The following is a 19,318-nucleotide window of genomic DNA, read 5'->3' as shown; positions in this document are numbered from 1 at the left end:
CATAGTGTTAAAACGATATGCTCCTACAGTACTTGAGTGAATACCATGAAGGGAAAGGCATTTCAGTTGAGGTTTGATTGAGAGTATAAAACTCTTTCAGTTACATAATAAAGAGCCCCTAAAACTGTAAGGGCTCATTCAGTCCAACATTTCAGAATATAAACTTATACATACATCCAGTAAATATGAATTCATACTATTATCACACCATATTTTAGAGTAGATCCTCTAAGCTTCACTATGAAACCAGGAAACTTATTAGCTCCATATATATCACACAATTAATCTCTTCATCAGACTCAAAATGCAAAATAAAATTCTTAACACAGGAGCGATCAGTACTACTAAAGAAACGTATATATTTACACAACTTATTCCATATGCTAAGGCCCTAAAATCAGTGTTCTAGTTAGAGCTGCCATGTTCTCTCCCATACTGTGTCTTGAAATTATAGAACACTATTACCTAATAAAAATAAATCAAATATTATAATACTAAAATGTTTACGAATGGCAATATGAACTATAAATTAGTGTATTTAGAAACAAGATGACAGATCAGCATCCACACAGGTTCCTCATTAAACATACCATTAAAAGTAAAATACTAGATAATTGCATTACAGACACCTTCACTAGTCTTCTAACACCTAAACAGTAACATCTCTAAACTATCACATATACACAGTGCAACTCCTTGGTATTTGTTCCCAGTTTTGTTTTTAAAATAATGTTTTTTAGCATTCAAAAAAAAAAAAAAAAAAAAAAAAAAAGATGCATACTTTTCAGTGAAGGCAAACTAATAAACAAACAAATGTTGTCTGATCTCATATAAACGTCTACAAAAAGCACTTTTCTCTTTTTCTTAACACGTTGTTCATGATAGGACAGCCCTTTAGGACCAAAATCTGGCGACATATTTCAAGATAATCAAAGAATCAGTCTTAAATGGGCAGTAAACGATTTTTGAGAAAGTGGATCGGACCGAGAACCAAAAAACACTTGTAGCCAATCAGCAGAGGGGGCGTGTCCACTCGTGATGGGGGGAGGAGAGAGAGTAAGCAAGAGGGAGATTTGAAGAAAGAAAGATGGCTGAGTGACATTACAAGGGAAAAAGGTCAGAGGAATATTACTGGAAAAAGAAGTCTATGATCTGGCAAGAGCTTAATAATAGAAAAGCTTTCCAGCACTGGAGAGACCCAAGTGGGAAGGCCTGAAAACGTTGTTGTTTCTGCTCCATACTTGAGTAACATTGGTTTTGTTGTTTCACAGAACCAAGATATGCTGTTGTTGTAATGTTAGCTATATTATAAGTACAGTTTTGAGTGGCAAAGTTGTTTGTGGAGCTGGTGTGCTGCTGGTGACGAACAACAAACTCTTGCTTATCTCGTGTACTGTATGTTATTTTTTTGTTCTTCCTTGTAGTTCATTTGTCATCTTCACTTTATTTTTCGCGAAGCTTTATTTTGCTTTAGCTATGATAAACAGACATCCACTCTTGCGTTGCGTGTTCATGCATTTTTGGGGGCGGAGCAAAGAAGGAAGGGGTGTGTTTTTTTGCGTTGATTTCAAATATCAACAGTGTTCCTCAGAAATCACTTACTGCACCTTTAATCAAAGCTGAATTTTGTATATCCGATAGTTGTGATAAAACTAAATAGAGGTCCACAAGTCTGAGACCACTAATGACAATGCATTGTTTTTTTCATTTAATTTAGTATAAAATGTATTACAAAGGTCAAAAGTTGAATTAAAAATGTTAATACATTTCAGAATTTCTAAGTATTTGGTTTGTCATCCTTTTTTCCTGTAATGACAGCAGCACCCAAGCTATACAGACGTGATCAATGTGTTTTTCTTTATTTTTCATAATATCTTTCCTATTTAAAAATTTTTTCAAAATCCTAAAATGTTCTATATAACTACAAATATTTTTTTGTGTGTTTAATCCCAGCTTTTCAATGTAATCTCAGACTTCTGGACTGTATATGAATCAATTAAACGCTTTTAAACTTCTTCTAACATATTTATCTTACACAATGGCAACATTCAAATTTCTATAAATTATCAAAAAAACAATTAAATTCAGCACTTTCACTAACCTTAACAGACATCTCACCTGCCCTTCTCCATGCAAATTCACAAGCTTCGTCAGTCACATGACCTGATATACGCTGATCAAAACATTACCAGCAGCAAGTACTTTCACAGAACAGCAGAGGAGCACCATGAGCTGAACACTAGAGAGAATATCTCCCATCATTCTCAGCCAGATGCCTATGTTATGACCCAAAATGTTACAGGTCCATCAAAGAGACAAAGAGATCATTAATTAGCACCTGCATAACTGTGCTGCACGAACGCAGCTTCCATGACTATGGCTTCACATTGGATCTACAGCTCGCTGGCACCTGACAGCCAGGCAAGGAGGAGTGCAATCAATGGCTTTTCAATCCCATCTACAGTCCACATCTCTGCATAGAGAGAACAGTTATCAGATCACAGACTACCCTACAGAAGTGATGGCCGTTTTGCCCTCCACAGCAGCTAAACCTCAAGGGAAGCCTGTGGCAGCAAGCCGTCCGTATTCACCCGTTCCACCAGGACTAAATTCAGTCTCTGCCACAGAGGACAAACCCGATCAGCAGTGGAGTAAGACTTAACAGGAGCTGCCATAAGTTCACCACCAAACAGGAAGATCTGGAACAAGGATCTGAGAGAGGAAAAATTGAATTATAATATGAAATACATTCATCTTTTTTTGCAAACAAACATTTTACTGCCTTTGAATCTTATGTACATTGGCGGTCAAAAGTTTGGAAGTCTCTTATGGTCTCAGAGGCTGCATTTATTTGATGAAAAATACAGTAAAAACAGCAATACTGTGAAATAATATTATCTTGGGGTTTCCATCCAGTGTTTTTTATACAATATCCCAAAATGCGCATACAAATAGGTGAATGTAAACAGCTAATGAGGTTATGTGAAGCATGTCAGACAGTAACTCACCTAAGCGAGCACTCTTGGTGGAGTTTAGAGGGGGTATCTCATGAGGGAGGGGGCAGTCGCTGCAGAAGTCAGAGCAGGTGGGGCAGATGAGCTGCCCGCTGTAGACCCATCCATTCATTCGTATGCTCACGCTGATCACCTGACCAGTACGAACACATGGATAGGACTCGTTCTGCACCCAAACCAACAACCCTTGGGCTGTACAAGTCACCTGCACCACAAATCATAGTTTCAGTACACATAAATCATCAATTTCCCATGTTTTTTTGGGTTTCTTTTGGTTGAAATTGAACACGAAAAGCTGAGTTTGAAAAAAGACGAACTATAAGACATGAATCAAAGACTCTCTTTTTCTTGTTGAATGAAAGCTACGTGAACTGAACTTGAGCAGCAATCTGTTTACTGTTTTTCATGTGAGGCAAAGAAAAATACAAACTCTGTGTGAAATAAAATATATATTTTTTGACCTGAAACCCTTCAATCTCTGAATGTGTGTCATTTAAGCCCTATTCTATGCTATTGTGGGTATTGGAAGGAATTTATTTTGTGTAACAGTGGTTTGAGCTATTTTCGGGGAAACTGAACTTCATTACATATATATATTTTATATTTTTTATAATATATTTTTTTATTGACAAGTTTTGACTTGTCTGGCTCCCGAACAATTGAAATTAAATTTACATTTATTAAATAATCAAATCTGATTTGGGGCAGGCACCGTTACAACATTATGCCCCAGTTCAAAGTGAAAAGAAGATAAATGCTTTTATTATTTACTGTAAATTGTATTTACACAAAAAACTCACACACTTATACTACCATTCAGAGAAATTAAAGAAAATAATACTTTTATTCAGCAAGGATGCATTAAATTGATCAAACGTTATAGTAAAGACATTCATAATGTTATAAAAGATTTCCTTTTCAAATAAATGCTGTTCTTTTGAACTTTTTATTCATCAAAGATAGAATCCTGGGGAAAAAAATTAGCCGTTTTCACAAAAATGTTGTCAACATTGATAAGAATAAGTAATATTTCTTGAGCACCAAATCAGCATATTAGAATGATTTCTGAAGGATCATGTGACACTGAAGACTGGAGTAATGATGCTGAAAATCTAGCTTTGCATCACAGGAAATCAGGAATACATTATTATTACATTGGATTATTTTAAATACATTAAAATTAACAAAATTTACTTGCATTAATTAATAAATAAACTAAATGCAGCCTTCTTTCAAAAACTTTTTTAAAATCTTACAGAGCCCAAACTTTTGAACGGAATTGTATATCTAATGAGTTCACCCCTCAAAGCTAATATTGTTACCTTATAGCAACCACTGCCCCAGTCTGGGTAGGTCATTAGCTTGGTGCACTGCTCCATCACGAACGCTGACTTTTGGTACAGACACACTGATCCTGGGCCGTACTGTTCTGCCCCATAGTTTCTCCATGTGGCTAAAAAAGCAAACCCCAATACAGTCTCAACAGTTGTAGAATGGAAGAAGAGTTTACATCCCAAAAAAAATACTGAAAGGATGTGAGGGACATGCATCTCACCTGGCTGGTTCTCATGTACCCTGCAGTAAGAGCTGCGCTGGTATTCCCCACCAACGTGCCAACTAAACTCCTGGCTAAAGGGACAGTAGTCTGCAATCTCCACGGCCCCTCCATACGCTGATAAATCCGCCTCAGGGACGCCAGGGATATGGTCAAAATACTACAGGATGGAGAGGGTTTATCAATATGATTTAATCCAGAGGTTCTCTAACAGCTGACAGGACAGGAAAGTTAAAATAATGACATCATCTCATCTGACCGCAGATACTGAATCAGGACAACACGTTTATCTCAGGCATTCTTTACTTACCTGTAACTGTGCCTGACATTTACATCCTGGATTTACACAATTAAAAAGCAACCAACAGGTATCCTGTCAAGTCCATTCATTTTATTACTGCTTTTCACAATAGTCATTGTTTTAAGCAAATTTAAAGGAAAACAATGTTAATGTTTATAATATTTTAATGTGGGAACAGCAGATTGAGGATTGAGTGAAGATTACACACAGGCTCGTCACATTTGCATTTCTGCTGATCTTACCTGATACTCTACAGGAAGTGAATGAGGAAACTTTTGCAGGTTGCACACGGCCACTGCCAGCTGGTCCTGCCTGCAGGTGAGCTGCAGAGGTGCGCTCCTCACAGAATCACAGTACGGGCTCAGTGTTGGCCTCCTGTTTTATTCACACAAGGCAAAACCCCATCAGGGTCAGGTGTCAACCTTTTCCACTATACTATATATTTAAGTCTATGAAACTCCCATTTCTCTAGATAATGTACGATAAGACACTGGGATCAATCAAAAATAAAGAACTGGTGCAAATGTACAACATTCATAATCTGTTTGGGTAGCACTAGTAATGTCACAAGTTTGATTCCTACAGAAAACATGAACTGATAAAATCTATAATTTTTATGCACTGGTATGCCATTTTTTGGATAGAAGCATCCGCCGAAATGCATAAAAGGAAGTCCACTTACTACAACAACAGATTTATTCGAGAGTTGTATTATGCATTTTTAAATATTTTTTATTTATGCATCTCATATATAAAAGCTTACGTATGGCGTTGTTGGTCTATCCAGAATTTACAGCTTTTCATCACAAAGTCGCACCCCAAACCTCTTCCCCACTCCAGGTTCTCTGCCATACTATAATTGGCCTTGTACCACCTTAAAACATAAGATAGCACAGAGGAGTCACTCACAAGACAACCTTACAATTCTGGTACTTAAATTCCACTTAAATATGAATGTTAACACATGAATCAACTGCATTAGTGATGAGCAACAATACTTCTCTTACCCTGTATCCTCCATTATGGCCAAAGTAATTCTGGAAAACACTCTGTTCTGGGTGTGAGATCCAGTCATTGCCTCATTCTGTTAGAATAAAACATTCTGAAATCAGATAGTACTTTGACAGTGCTGACACTGAAACTGTTTAGTGTACCTCTCATTACCTCTAACAGACGTTTTTCCCAGTGGTTGAACTCTGTTCCAGCACCTCCCTGGTTCTCCAGTTCCATGCCCTCTAGAATGGGGCAATTAAAATGTCTCCTGGCTTCCTCCTGTTAAAACAACAAAACAAATCAATGGACTATATGCATGATGTTCCTTTAAAAGGAAAGAAATAGAAATACTTACCACTACACGTGGAGTGGCCAGAAGATGGACGGTGTGTCTAACCATTTGGCCACCACGGATGTCCCACAGCCGAGTTGCTCTTTTAATGACTTTATCGCTCCACTGATATAACCCTAAACTGAGAGAGATATATAGAAAGAAATAAACACAGTGTATGTCAGGGCTCTATACTGTGACTAAATGTTTGCATTTTGTGACCTCTTTTTCTGCTGGTGTGACTGAATTTTTTTAGAGGTTGCAATGGTGATAACTGATAAGCGCTGACATTTCTGTTGCGTATGAGAAACATTAAATGGCAAACACGGCAAAATCGGAACAAAACTTAGTGGCAACGGTGCCACTGCTTTCAAATGTTAAAACATTATCATGTTATATGTTTGGAAACAATTCTTCTAACCCTAAATGATGGAGTGTGTAGCTTTTCATTTCTTAAACAACCATGTAGGAAGAAACTAGTGCTGTAAAACGATTAAAATATTTAATCACAATTAATCGCATTAATGTCATAGTTAACTCGCAATTAATCGTACATTTTTATCTATTCTAAATGTCCCTTGATTTCTTTTTGTCACATTACTTTTTTCTCATTTTAATGCTCTTATCAACATGGAAAAGTGGATCGGCTTGCTTTGTGCAGATGCTTTTTTATTGAAAACAACATTGGCATATACTGTAGTGTTCAATTTCACACTAACATTCTCACTTGGAGCAAATAATCGCATCAGAGAATACTTGGCCATCAAGTGGAATTTCAGACTGGACGTGCTGCGATGATAGCTCAGTTCACAACGACAAAACACACAGATCACTTTGGTCTTGTCAATGGAACCATTTGGCAACTTTTTAAAAGTAAACTTTCCATTCAGAATCTTATTGGCATCCATTTCGGCGTCTCGCGCTCGCCATCCACTCAAAACGTAACGTTAGCCTACTACTCTTCGGCCGGCTCGCAAGCCCAAACAAGTGTGTGCGGCGTGCCTGTTGTTTTGTTTCCGTTCTAGCGTTGTAGTTTTTCTAACGTTACTAGTTGTTGCAACAGCATGTGAAAAAAACTACAAAGTTTGCTAGGCCAAAAAGAATGTTAATCTCGCGATAAAAAAAATTGACGCCGTTAAAATGGGTTTGCGTTAACGCCGTTAATAACGCGTTTAACTGACAGCACTAGAAGAAACATAATGGCCATATTCCAGAATGACAATGTCAAGATTCAGCAAGCTCAAGGTGTGAAAGAACGGTTGGGAGGGAGCATGAAGAATCATTTCCACACGTTTCCTCTGAGTCCAGATCTTAAATTCATTGAGAGTCTTAGGGATGAGATGGAGGAGACTTTACAGAGTGCTGGACTCTTGCATTGTCAATACAAGATCTCGACCGAAAATTGATGCACCACTTGATGGAAATAAATGTTGTGATGTTATTTCCATCAAGAGGTGCATACATTTTTGGTCAATATCTTGTATTGACAATGCAAGAGTCAAGCACTCTGTTTTTTCGTTGTTGTTTTTTGGAAGTAGCATTACATAGGCTTGATAGTTTTGTATATTTATGTAAATATTTTTAAATAATATATCAAACTGAATTGAAATGAATATACAAACATAACCATCACCTTTCATTGTATGCAGGCAGACCACTTGCAGAACGTGGTGTCAAAGGTTTCCCGTCATCATCATGGTAAAACGCAAAGAGTCCTGCTGAAAAACCCTAAGAGACAAAGCATATAATTGAACAATCTATAAAAACTATGAAGCTCTTTCATGGTCTCTGTGTCAAGTGGATGTATAGAGTTTAATGTTGTTACCAGGGCATGTATGATCTCGTGTTTGACTGTGGAAAGCATTCCTTCAAACTCCTGAGGTTGAGTGGAGATCATATTGGGACACAGATTGGCATATCCAGCGATGGGCCTGTATTAAGAAATTCTGTGCTTACTATCAGCAACACACTAGACCACAGCAAATCAAAATCACTTACACTCCTACTTGCCATTACCTGTCCAGTTCAGACTCCAGCTGGCAGTACGCCGCATAGGCTACGATGTTCTCTTGTCCACAGCGCTCCGTGGTCATCGCACTCACGTACAGCACAAAATCTGCCCTCGCCACCCCCTCACCATCGGGAGGACCGGCGGGACCGCAGGACTTTCCAGACTCACTGCAAACCCTGCATTGCTAAAGAAGAAGAACTCGTTCAAATACATATTAACTTTCAATATAATCATATTTATCAATATTACTATATATTTCCTTTTTTAGCTTTAAAAATCTAGACATGATACTTCTGTATATATTAGTAGATCATCACAATCGTGGGAGGAATTAATTTCTTCTAACAATTTGCTTCCCTTGCTTGGCGTTTGCGTACTTTGTCACAGATGAAGTGGATTAGATGCAATATTTGTCAAATACACATATGTTTGAGACGTTTTCATGCTGCAACAGAAATACTCAATACTTTATGTAATGCAAACAGACTCCACACACAAGTTTCCTAGTTTTATTGTGTTAAGTTAAAGTTTCTTATGAATTATGTAAATACACCATTCCTATTTAACTTTTTTCTGTTTTAAAGCCTCATCCTTTTAAAACCCACAAATCACACAGTAAAATCTGACCACATTTTAATAAAGGACCCCTCAAATTATTAGGATGATAGAGACATTTTGATTTCAATACAATGCTCATTATGCACCAACGGGTAGACTAAATAGGCTTTGGTGGGAATATCAAACAAGTATGAAATTTGTATGCGGAACATTGCTCATATTAAGCAACCATAATAAAAACATGAGGAACAAATGTCTTGATGTTTTTGGACTTCCTAATCTATATGGTTTATATGCAACAAAAAACAGCTATACTATACTGTATATACAGACAAAAAATATTGAAATAAAAACAAGTAACACATTTTTGGAGGGACCCACCTGCAAATGTTGTTCAGGGACAACAACTGGGCCACACTTGGTGATGCCTGCACATGGTCCCTGACAGTAGCGATGCGGATCATCTCTCTTTCTAAGGTACTGATTGGTTGCACATTGCCTAATAATTAAGAAAAATATATTGGGATTAAAAACAGACACTAATTAGATTAAGTAACCACCAAGCATCCAGAAGGCCAGAACCGAGAGCAATTTTAAGAGGATTTGTTTGCAGACAACACTAGCTCAGAAGAGATTTACCTGCTCAGCAATATTGGGCCAGACTGCCTACGAACCCTGAAAGCCTCCTGAAGATAATCAATAGCCTGTGGGAGGAGCTTGTCCTTGAAACAAAGCAGAAAAAGATCAATAATGCATGCATGCATCCTACTTTTAGGCCATTTTTAAGATTTAACAAATAACATTTGACTGATAAAATCTTGACCACAGAAGTCAAAATATACCTTCACAAGGCTGCTTTTGTCTTCATCTAACCTGTGCGAGCAGTAAAGACATTGTGAAGTCAATGTATGGTCACGATAATGTGGCATTCCTGCATTTAATAAAATATAAACCCATAACTAACCCATCCAAGCTGGAGTCGTACTCTATCTGGATCTTTAACTGCTGGTTAGTGCTTCTTTTGATCAATCTATCTGGCTTTAGAAACACTTTATGTATCACCTAGAAGGGTAAACCAGAGAGATTAGATTATTATAAGTATTGGTTAAATAATAGGTCACACTTTGTATTAGGTGTATTTAACTATGTACCTACATAAAAATAAGTATAATGTACTTATTGTGTTCATGTTGTATTGTAAAACACATTTGCTGCTACTGGGGTGGATAGGGATAGGTTTGGGTATGGGTAGGTTCAAGGGTGGATTAAGAGGTAGGGGAAGGGTCAACAGTACAATTATAGATGTAATTACCGATATTATTTTAATAACATTCAGGTACTTTTTTTAATATTATATATATTGTATAAGTACAATGTAAAAACATGAATGTACAATAAGTGCATTGTATCAAATTAATCATTTAAATGCTATTAGTAGTACATAGTAGTTAAAGACACCTAATATAAAGTGGGACCAAATAATATTAAATAATAGTATTTTATAGATTATTTGAGCAATGAGTAGACTTTCATTTAATGAAAAAATAAGTTTGGACTGCTATACAATTTATTTTGTGTTACACATAAGATATAATAGAGATTTAGAACAACATGAAGATAAGTAAATTATGAGTTGTGTTTTTTTTTTTTTTTTTTTTAAGGTGAACTATCCTTTTAATGTGACACCATCCTGATAAATGTCTTTTAAAGAGATAGTTCACCCAAAAATGAAAATTCTGTCAAATTTTTCACCTTCATGTCACATTCTTTCTTCTGTGGAACACAAGAGGAGACTTGAGGCAGATTGACAGCCTCAGTAACCATTCATTTTGAAGGAAAAAAGCGCAGCATGATGATATTAGGAAGGCACGTACACCCAAACAATTTGGAACAAATCTCATTTTGGGGGGGGCAGAAGAATGAATAAAAGAGAAGAGGGACTGACCTCTGTAGGCAGGGGCACTTTATGGTCACAGGTGTGGGTCTGTGCGCCGGTGCTGATGAAGATGATGATGGTGTTAAGGAGTAAAGCGGATCGAGGCTGACGCCATCCTGACGCCATCATTTAAACCGTGACATTAACAGTCATATCTCCGTCCTGTCATGCTACAGAGAGCCCTTCGATACCGCACAATATTGAGGGATATTCTGTGAGAAAACTAGCAGTTCATTAAACCGGCTTCACCCATAAACCCAGAGCAACGTGAATGCAGAAACAACGCTTCACCATGTCAAAATAAAAGTCTGCACCCAACATAAATGTAATAATAATAATAATAATAATAATAATAATAAATAGTGTAGATTCTGCACAAATCTTCTGCAACGAACTTACTATGTACTTAGCTTACCCAAAAAATGAAGGACAGTTGAGGCACCCATTGACTATATAATGTCAATTATATATTGACAATTTTTTTGCCTATATGGAAGTCAATGGCTACCGTCAACTGTCTGTTTACCAACATTCTTCAAAATATCTTCTTTTGTGTTCAACAGAAGAAATAAACTCATTCAGATTTGAAACAACATGAAGGTGAGTAAATGCTGACATTTAATTTTGAGGTGAACTATCCCTTTAACACTTTGCTCACGTGGCCTCAGAGAGTGGCGTCTACTTTGGGACAATAAAAGTTATTTTCAATAAATTCAATTCTAATTTAAATACAATTTTGTGTAAAATTGACATTATAACACTTAATATTTGAAGAATGAGTCAAAAATAGTTAAGAGATTATGTATAGTTATATAGTATGCTACACACTTGACCTCATTACAGTGCATAGTGATTCAGTGGTTTTCATCTTGAACAGTAATAAAAAAAAGATAGTTCAATCAAAAGATTTTTTTTAAAAAAATATACATAAAAAAAGGCAGTATTGAACAGTATGCAGTTTGACCAACAATATTAATCCAAACTGATTTCAATCTGTGCAAGTCATAGGAAAAATTATAACACATAATTCAGACATTCAGATATAATTGCAAAACAATAAGCCAAAATATAAAATTATTTATTTTTTGAGAGTACAGAAAATCAAATTTAATTGCAGAATCATCTACAGTATACAAAGCCTTGGTCACATGGTTAAATGAGTACAAAAATGAATGAAGTATTCTGTAGATAATATTTTAAACAAATCCAAATGAACTGAATAAAGTATTGTGTAGATAATATTCAAAACAAATCAAAATTATTTGAATAAAGTATTCTGTAGATAATATTCTAAACAAGTCTAGACAAATCAGTCCTACCTCCTAAAGAGCAGCAAACAGGTTTGTTTCAAAGAAATATTTGTCTATATAGGCTGTGTCAGGTACTGCTTATTTGAGGCACAGGTACACAGTATCTGACTCAGAGTTTGAGTTTCCCAGCCAGTGAGCTGCAGGGGTAAAGCCGTGAGAACCGGCCCAGCGTCCACACAGGAAACACATTCCTGTAAGAGGTGTAGCTGATGGCACAGCTTTTATTGAACACTCCAGAAATGTTCTCCTGAAAAGAGGGAAACAACCCAGCACATTTTATTAGACAGATTGAGAGAACTCAGATGAATTATGGAGACAAGGGAACAGCATTGCTCACCTGTGGCCAGTCTCCATTGGGCAGCTGCTTATCAATCAAAACTTGAATGCCTCGCTCAATCACTCTAATGTCAGGGTACCTAAAAAAAATGACATTTGTTTTGTAAATTAAGGATGCACTTCTGTAAAGGTATCTAAAAACCCTCTAACCTTACCTGACAGCCATCAACCCCAGCAAAGCCCAGCAAGTGTTGTGGATCTGTGAGTTCTTGCTCTGAACGTAGCATCGCTGCTCACATGACTCAAAGTCCTCGCCCCAGCCTCCATCCTCCATCTGCTTCGACAGAAGGAACTCACAGGCATGTTTCACCTCCACACAAACAGATCTGCAACACAGAAAAGACATGAATGAGGATGCTAAAGTTGCCCTATTATGCAATAACACCATTTATACCATGGTCTGGGTGAATACTCAATTCTGATTGGCTGCAGGGTGTCCATTAAAAAGTGATAGAGGACACCTAGTAAAGGAGTTCTGGTGAAACTGACTGTTTACCGTTCGAAATTAGTATGAGTTAGAAGCACTGAAATGAAAATTAAGCAATTTAATCATCTGTGGAACGGGCAGGACTCGAAAAACTCCAGCCAATCATTTCCAAGACCACCTAGAATCATTGGACAGTAAGTTCATCAATCAAACGGTCGTATCGTACCCCCCTCCCCCCATTCGAATGGGTGGAGTCAGGGCCAGCGTTGGAGGAAAGAAGGTAGGACCATTTGAGTTGTGTATTTTCAAAATCTGCTGGCCGTTTTGCAAATCCCATACCCTACCTTTAATAAATAAATGCGCTGGCTACATCAGCTGTGAGTAACCATAGCAACAGGCGGACTATAAATATCTCCGGTTGCTAAATAAACCATCAGGCGTAACCAGGGAAACCAAGTTATTGTTTGTAAAAACTTTAGATTTCGATTGTAAAACTAATTAAAATATAAACTAATGTTTTAAAAATGTGTTATTTGGCAAGTGACCATGGTATAAGTGGGTCAATGCCCGACGAGGTGTCCATTGTCAGGTATTAATGGACGACGGCGAGGCGTGAACCGTCCGACGGTTAGAAATCTAAATTTTACTTATCGTGCACTTTGATCTTTAAATCTTTGCAAATGTTTTACATTTATAAACAGCTATATTACACACTGCATAAAAGGTAATATCTGAAAAAGCATAATAGGGGCTCATAAAATTAACTGCAAAGTAAATGAACATCAACATCAGGACACACCCAAATAACATACCCATTTTGGAAAGTGTGGCCCATACATGCAAATGCCTCCAGACCAAACCAGGCTCCATATGTGAAACAGACTCCCCAAGACCTAAGACAAGCAACAAAGGCACTGAGTGTCCAAAGACAATATACTTCATAAACAGACTAAGAAGCAACTGAATAATGTCTCTGAAAATAAATGAACCAACGCGTACCCTTCCCATGAGCCATCAGGTCTTTGAACCCGCCTGCAGTAGTCCAGCCCCTGCTGAAGAGTACTCCTATGTGATCAAGAGGTGTGGTTTAACGAAATGATTTTTCTAACCTCAATATGCTGAAATATTGTGCTTGTGTGTACCTGATCTCTTTTGCTCTGTGCTCAGGATATATACTGTGAAAGTGTTTGAGTGCCTGCATTACAGCTGAGGTGCACTCAACATACGTGTAGTCGATCATAATATCACCTGAGAGAGAAAAAAAAGAGAGAGAAAGAATCAGACATGTCAAGACTGATGGTAAATACATTGACAACTGAATATGATATTTTACTGCATGCTCACCAAATACTTCAGAAGGGTTCAGCAGCTCCAGCAGTTTCCCGCCACGTTTGGTCTCATATGTGGCAAACCCTCCATCAGGATTTCTCATGCTAAGCAGCTGAAACAGAATCACAGAGATTTACACAAAAATTAAAGCACCGTTCAAAAGTTTGGGGTCAGTAAGATATTCATTTCAGCAAGGATGCATTAAATAGATTTTTTTTTTAAAAGTGAGTTAAAACATTTGAAATAAATGCTGTTTTTTTTTATTTATTATTTCATCAAAGAAAAGAATCCTTAAAAAAAATGTATCATGGTTTCCACAAAAAATGTTAAGCAGCACAACTATTTTCAACAATGATAAAAATAAGAAGTTTCTTGAGCACCAAATCAACATCTTAGAATGATTTCTGAAGGAGCATGTGACTGAATCCTGGAGTAACGGCTGCTTTGCACAGGAATAAATTACATTTCAAAGTATATTCAAATAGATGTTATTTTAAATTGTAATAATATTTCACAATATTTCAACTGTATTTTTTAATAAATAATTGCAGCCTTGGTGAACAAAATAGACTTTTTTGAAAAACATAAAAAAAGTCTTACCACCCCCAATTTTGAACAATAGTGTATATGATTATTGTGTTTTCTCTGTCACAGTTTGTGAGTTTGGATGCGTTTTACTTTGTGATTTCAGTGGAAGGAAGCCGTGGTCGGATGAGCATGAGAGAAGTGCTGCCCTAGAAGTATGTAGCCTATGTAAAACATGAGCCTATGGATAAAAACATAATTAACTTATACTTGAACCCTCTGTTTCAAGTAAACAAGAAGAAAGCTACAATTTTTGAGGGACTTAGAGTAAAGACGGGGACTAAAGACAGTCTAACAGTTGTGTGTTGAAGAGATTTGAGTCATAAAGAGGCTCAGTGTGGTATAGTGGCGTAAGCTCAGAGCTGGTAACTGGGAGATTTGCTTATTAGGAGTGAGCCAGGAGTCATTAAACAAGACACTTAACCCTAGGTTGCTCCGAGGGGATTGTTACTATAGCAAGTGTAATGTAAATCAGATTATTGTGGCTCTGTAAGTCAGTCAGAGAATGTTAAACATGTTTCTATAGCAAATAAGGCTTTTACCACATTGACAGCATCAAAGAGTCTTTCCGTGGGAATGTTTTCTTTGAGGAAACTGCACTGCTCCTGCAGTAGCATCACAGATTTCAGCCCTTCTGCCGTGCAGTCCGCAACTATCCAGCCACAGTCCCGTGTGCTGAAGGGAAAACCTCCCTGAACCACGCAAACTCATTAAAGTATTTAAGAGCAAACTAAGAATGATTAAGAAAGCTGAAATGTATAACAAATGTTTACCTTGTTCATTTGTCTGTAGTATTTCTCATATTCCGGAGGGTTATCTTTGATCTACAATAATGAGCAACTGGTTAGACCTCATAGAGACCCAATGAATACATTTCAGTCTAAAACCACAAATAATTTTAATACATAAAAACCGACCTTTGTTGCAATGTTGCAAATTTAAACAAATTTGATTAGTGACCTTTTTTTAATTTATTTTACAACAAAACTTTACTTTGATTTATTTTTTCAAAACCACAAATCTTTGATTATTAACCGAATTTAAAGAAAAATCTCAAGATTTTCAGTGTGGTCTCACACTTTTGAACACAGTTTAAAGCTATATACATAAAGAGGCAGTACTAATGAAGAATATGATGTTTAAAAACGAGATTTAATCATGCTCACCTGAGTTAGATCAAGGAAACGATGGGCTTGTGTGAGGCACTCTGTAAACCTGGGGATGTCCTGGGCACCTGCCTGTTCAGAAAACAAGCCCAACTGATCAGAGAAATCAGCAGTTATGTGCCAGCTTCAGATTTATTAATATTAGATATGTACCTCAAGAAATGCTTGCACTGCGAATGTAGTATCCCAAAGCTGTGATCCATTTGTACCCTGATAATTGCAGTTACATTGTTAGTAATACAATTAAAAGTGTTTAACTGATCAGATTAAACAAACTTTAGAACCAAAAAGTTTCAATTTGTTCATCATGACAACAGCTCACCTGCATTTTCATACCATCCAAACCCATCCTGGATCATTGGGGATCACAAAAAGGAAGACCAAATATTAGTATAATTATATAATATATACAGCATATAATTAAAATCAGGTCACTAACCATAGGTAGTCAGGAATCCTTGACACATGCTCCTGGAAGACAGGTGATGTGGGTCCGTCCACATACCAGCGTACCAACATATTGATCGTTTTCGAGATCTGTGAAAACAGATAACAATAAATGATGAATCATTTTGATAAAACATTACAATATGAGTAGGTGAGTGTATTAAGAAAGTAAAATGGAGTCAATATTGATTTCATGCTGACTTTACATTACATAAAACAAAATGTCTTCTCTTTTCTCTCACCGGGCCGATGCTGATACACTTAGTGAAGCGATCGTCTGCTTTAATATGGTCATAAAGCTCCTCGACTGCTTTTCCTCTCAGCATAGTGCTGTGATGAGCTTCATACACATTCAGGATCACTGTAAGACCATGTTTGAGAGTGTTATTATTAACTGAAATCTAAAGTCTTAAAAAAATCTTACTTTTTACAGAGATGCTACACTTCTCTCACAATAAGCAATAGTAAGCAAGGTGCTGTGTGGTGTGTACAAGTCACAGGCTGCAATGTTGTTCCTCTGAGCTGGCCAGTCAATAGTTGAGTAATCCTGGACATAGAGCTCCTGTTTAAAAGCCAAAAACAACAACAGTGAGTGTGACTGGAATACTTGAGTTCAAAAAGTTAACTGTAAAAACAAGCCTGTTTTAATGTTGTCTCAGAGTGACCTCTGGTGGCGAAACTGTGAAACTTCACCTGTCTTAAACTGAGCACCAGAGGATCTTCATCAGCGGACAGTCTGACCGCATAGCAGTAGCTCATGGGCAAGTAGACCTGCCGACAGTGGCACCATAAGGTGGAGGGATGTGCCGGCACCCAGGATGGGAACAGCCTGACAGAATACATCGCAAAACAAATGCAACTACATAAATGTCTAAAACAAAAGCTTCAATAAGTTTGTAAACTAATAAATTCTCTATGTACCACATCTCTGGTAAGAGCGTATTCATTCCTTCCCAGCTGTATACGTTGAGGATGGCCAACCAGAATTTACCCCAAGAGGGTATGCCGACAGCACCACCTGTAACAGAGCAGGACAATACTGAGACTGGACCACTTCATTTCATTCATTGCATATGAACAGACACGTGACTGTCTATATATCAGCAAACCCAGACCTTTGCTGTATAAAGTATTCCTTGCCCGAACCATATCTGGATCATCAGGCCCAACTCCCAGAATTCTCAAGGTGGTATAATTCAATGCTGTTCCAAAAACAGTAGACTTGTCTTCAATGTGCCTGGAAAATTTATATTTATGTTCATCATCAAGTCATAAAGTTATCCCAGTAAAGTAAGACATTAAATGACAAATAATATTAATATTGGTCTGTTTTTAGGACCAAATTTCACAACATTGTGACATTATATTCATGAAAATTTGACCCCGAATTCTCATTATTGTAATGCATCTGGACAATTTACTTTTTTACTAGGATTATTCTCATATTCGTTCATAATTCATTCATAATAAATTCATAATATTACTCACAGGCCCCAGCCTCCATCAGGCAGCTGCACAGAGCGGAGATATCTAACCATTTCCTGCTTCCAAGCATCTGGCAGAGGGATCTTAGCAATATGGCAGGTTATGAGCAGACCTGAAATCCATCAATAGGCAATAAAAGGAAAATTTAACACAACAAAAGGAATAGCTTTGAAATTTTTTTTATTTTATTTTTTTCCCAAGGACCGTAGGAACCCTGTATTTATCAGTGTGTGCAGTAAGTAGACCTTTATTCAAGTTACTTTATTATTTTATTATTATTGGCTACTTTATTAGACTCAAAAGTCTTTCCAATCAGCTTAGTAATAAATCACCTGGAAGTAAGAAAAGGGGTCCACCATAATCCCCGGCCCAATGTCCATCTTCAGCCTGGAGGCGGCTGTAGAAGTCCATTCCCTTCAGTGCAGCTTCTACTGCAGTGCGTGCGGCAGGGGACGCTGAGGTTAACTCACTCTGAGGTCAAAGAAAAACAGATTAGATATGAACATGAATATATAAATGAATTGCATAACACGCACATTTGTCTGTAATGTAATGTTTACCGTATCCAGTCCCAGAGAGTGAGACTCCAGCATACTCTGCTGTCTGTCCATGCTGTCTGCCGCCTCAATGTACCTCCAGGTCTGTCTGCCCTCCACATTACACAACCTCCAGCGGCTGAGATCCGTCACCGGCTCAGTCTTATAGGGGCCCCCCCTTCTCCGCAAACACCTGAATAAAACCATAAAATGTTACACATTTGGATGGGCATTTTTAAAATATAAAACCACAATAACATTTTTTAAGTAATTTACAACAGGTACATGTTTAAAAAGTTCAGTTGTTGATGTGTATATGAATATACACTAAATATGAATATATATGAAAATATATGAATGGAAGTGTAAGGGTATTTCCTTAAGAACAAAAGCTCCCTTCTTTTTTTTATTACTTTATTTAAAATTTGGTTAGATTTGTCAGTAAAAACCTGGATATAAAATACATATATTCTCTTTGTTAAAATAAATAAAACACCTTCATATTATATTATAATAAAGACAACATTAACTGATATGCATATTGTCTGTATTTTCGGACATTTTGAATACTATCACTGGCACTACTACTACTACTACTACTAATAATAATAATAATAATAGTAATGATAATAATAATGTTATTTAAAACCAAAATCGTCATTGTTTATTATAGCTATTGGTTTGTTTGACGCGTCTTAAATAAATATATTTGTTTCAGATCTGCGTGATTTTAAAATAACATATATATTCACAAATATGAAACAATTTATACTTACGTTCCCTCTGTCATCTTTGAAGTGCAAGAGCAAAACTTGTAAACTGAAAAGAACCAGTCATATTTCAGCTGATTGGGACGCTAAACGCCTCCTTCAAATCGCCCTGGGAAATGTAGTTCTTTATTCACCCCAGATCGTTCTCAAAACGGTAAAAGAACGCAAAGGAGCTTCATCCCTAAACTACGTTTCCCACAATACATAGCGCGGCCTTCCGAGCGTGAT

At 37.0% G+C, this 19,318-nt stretch overlaps 2 protein-coding genes across 2 annotated transcripts; both read right to left on the bottom strand.

Moving 5' to 3' along the window:
- Nucleotides 1-1,866: 1,866 nt before the first annotated feature.
- Nucleotides 1,867-10,996, bottom strand: lmln (leishmanolysin-like (metallopeptidase M8 family)). The gene is made up of 17 exons (XM_084121879.1): nucleotides 10,709-10,996; nucleotides 9,728-9,825; nucleotides 9,606-9,636; nucleotides 9,403-9,485; nucleotides 9,145-9,262; nucleotides 8,211-8,389; nucleotides 8,020-8,125; nucleotides 7,828-7,922; nucleotides 6,219-6,336; nucleotides 6,035-6,142; nucleotides 5,878-5,954; nucleotides 5,634-5,744; nucleotides 5,113-5,245; nucleotides 4,570-4,729; nucleotides 4,337-4,467; nucleotides 3,009-3,219; nucleotides 1,867-2,712 (listed from the first exon to the last, which is right to left on the bottom strand). Exons 1-17 carry the CDS (start codon nucleotides 10,826-10,828, stop codon nucleotides 2,612-2,614), a joined length of 1,980 nt encoding a protein of 659 aa, XP_083978005.1. The 5' UTR covers nucleotides 10,829-10,996; the 3' UTR covers nucleotides 1,867-2,611.
- A 730-nt stretch (nucleotides 10,997-11,726) lies between these two features.
- On the bottom strand, nucleotides 11,727-19,179 carry lss (lanosterol synthase (2,3-oxidosqualene-lanosterol cyclase)). Its single transcript, XM_084122501.1, has 22 exons — nucleotides 19,097-19,179; nucleotides 18,345-18,513; nucleotides 18,117-18,255; nucleotides 17,788-17,896; nucleotides 17,415-17,536; nucleotides 17,221-17,317; nucleotides 16,993-17,128; nucleotides 16,753-16,861; nucleotides 16,542-16,660; nucleotides 16,292-16,389; nucleotides 16,175-16,202; nucleotides 16,006-16,062; nucleotides 15,853-15,924; nucleotides 15,460-15,510; nucleotides 15,229-15,378; nucleotides 14,117-14,213; nucleotides 13,915-14,020; nucleotides 13,772-13,837; nucleotides 13,585-13,665; nucleotides 12,501-12,671; nucleotides 12,347-12,425; nucleotides 11,727-12,256 (listed from the first exon to the last, which is right to left on the bottom strand). The coding sequence occupies exons 1-22, from the start codon at nucleotides 19,108-19,110 to the stop codon at nucleotides 12,119-12,121; spliced, it is 2,208 nt and encodes a 735-aa protein (XP_083978627.1). The 5' UTR covers nucleotides 19,111-19,179; the 3' UTR covers nucleotides 11,727-12,118.
- Between the last annotated feature and the right edge of the window lie 139 nt (nucleotides 19,180-19,318).

The sequence above is a fragment of the Abramis brama genome (assembly GCF_963993115.1).
Source record: "Abramis brama genome assembly, chromosome: 8".
NCBI lineage: Eukaryota > Metazoa > Chordata > Actinopteri > Cypriniformes > Leuciscidae > Abramis > Abramis brama.
The sequence above is the reverse complement of the archived record's forward strand: the minus strand, read 5'-3'. Positions and strand labels throughout refer to the sequence as shown.

Coding starts and splice junctions, on each gene's coding strand:
- lmln (XM_084121879.1), bottom strand. CDS start 10,828: ATGATGGCGTCAGGATGGCGTCAGCCTCGATCCGCTTTACTCCTTAAC. Junction 8,126..8,210: donor CTGGAGTCTGAACTGGACAG/GTAATGGCAAGT, acceptor TTCTTAATACAG/GCCCATCGCTGGATATGCCA. Junction 4,730..5,112: donor CACTTCCTGTAGAGTATCAG/GTAAGATCAGCA, acceptor TCCATCCTGTAG/TATTTTGACCATATCCCTGG.
- lss (XM_084122501.1), bottom strand. Junction 14,021..14,116: donor GAACCCTTCTGAAGTATTTG/GTGAGCATGCAG, acceptor TTTCTCTCTCAG/GTGATATTATGATCGACTAC. Junction 12,257..12,346: donor CCAATGGAGACTGGCCACAG/GTGAGCAATGCT, acceptor CCCTCTTTTCAG/GAGAACATTTCTGGAGTGTT.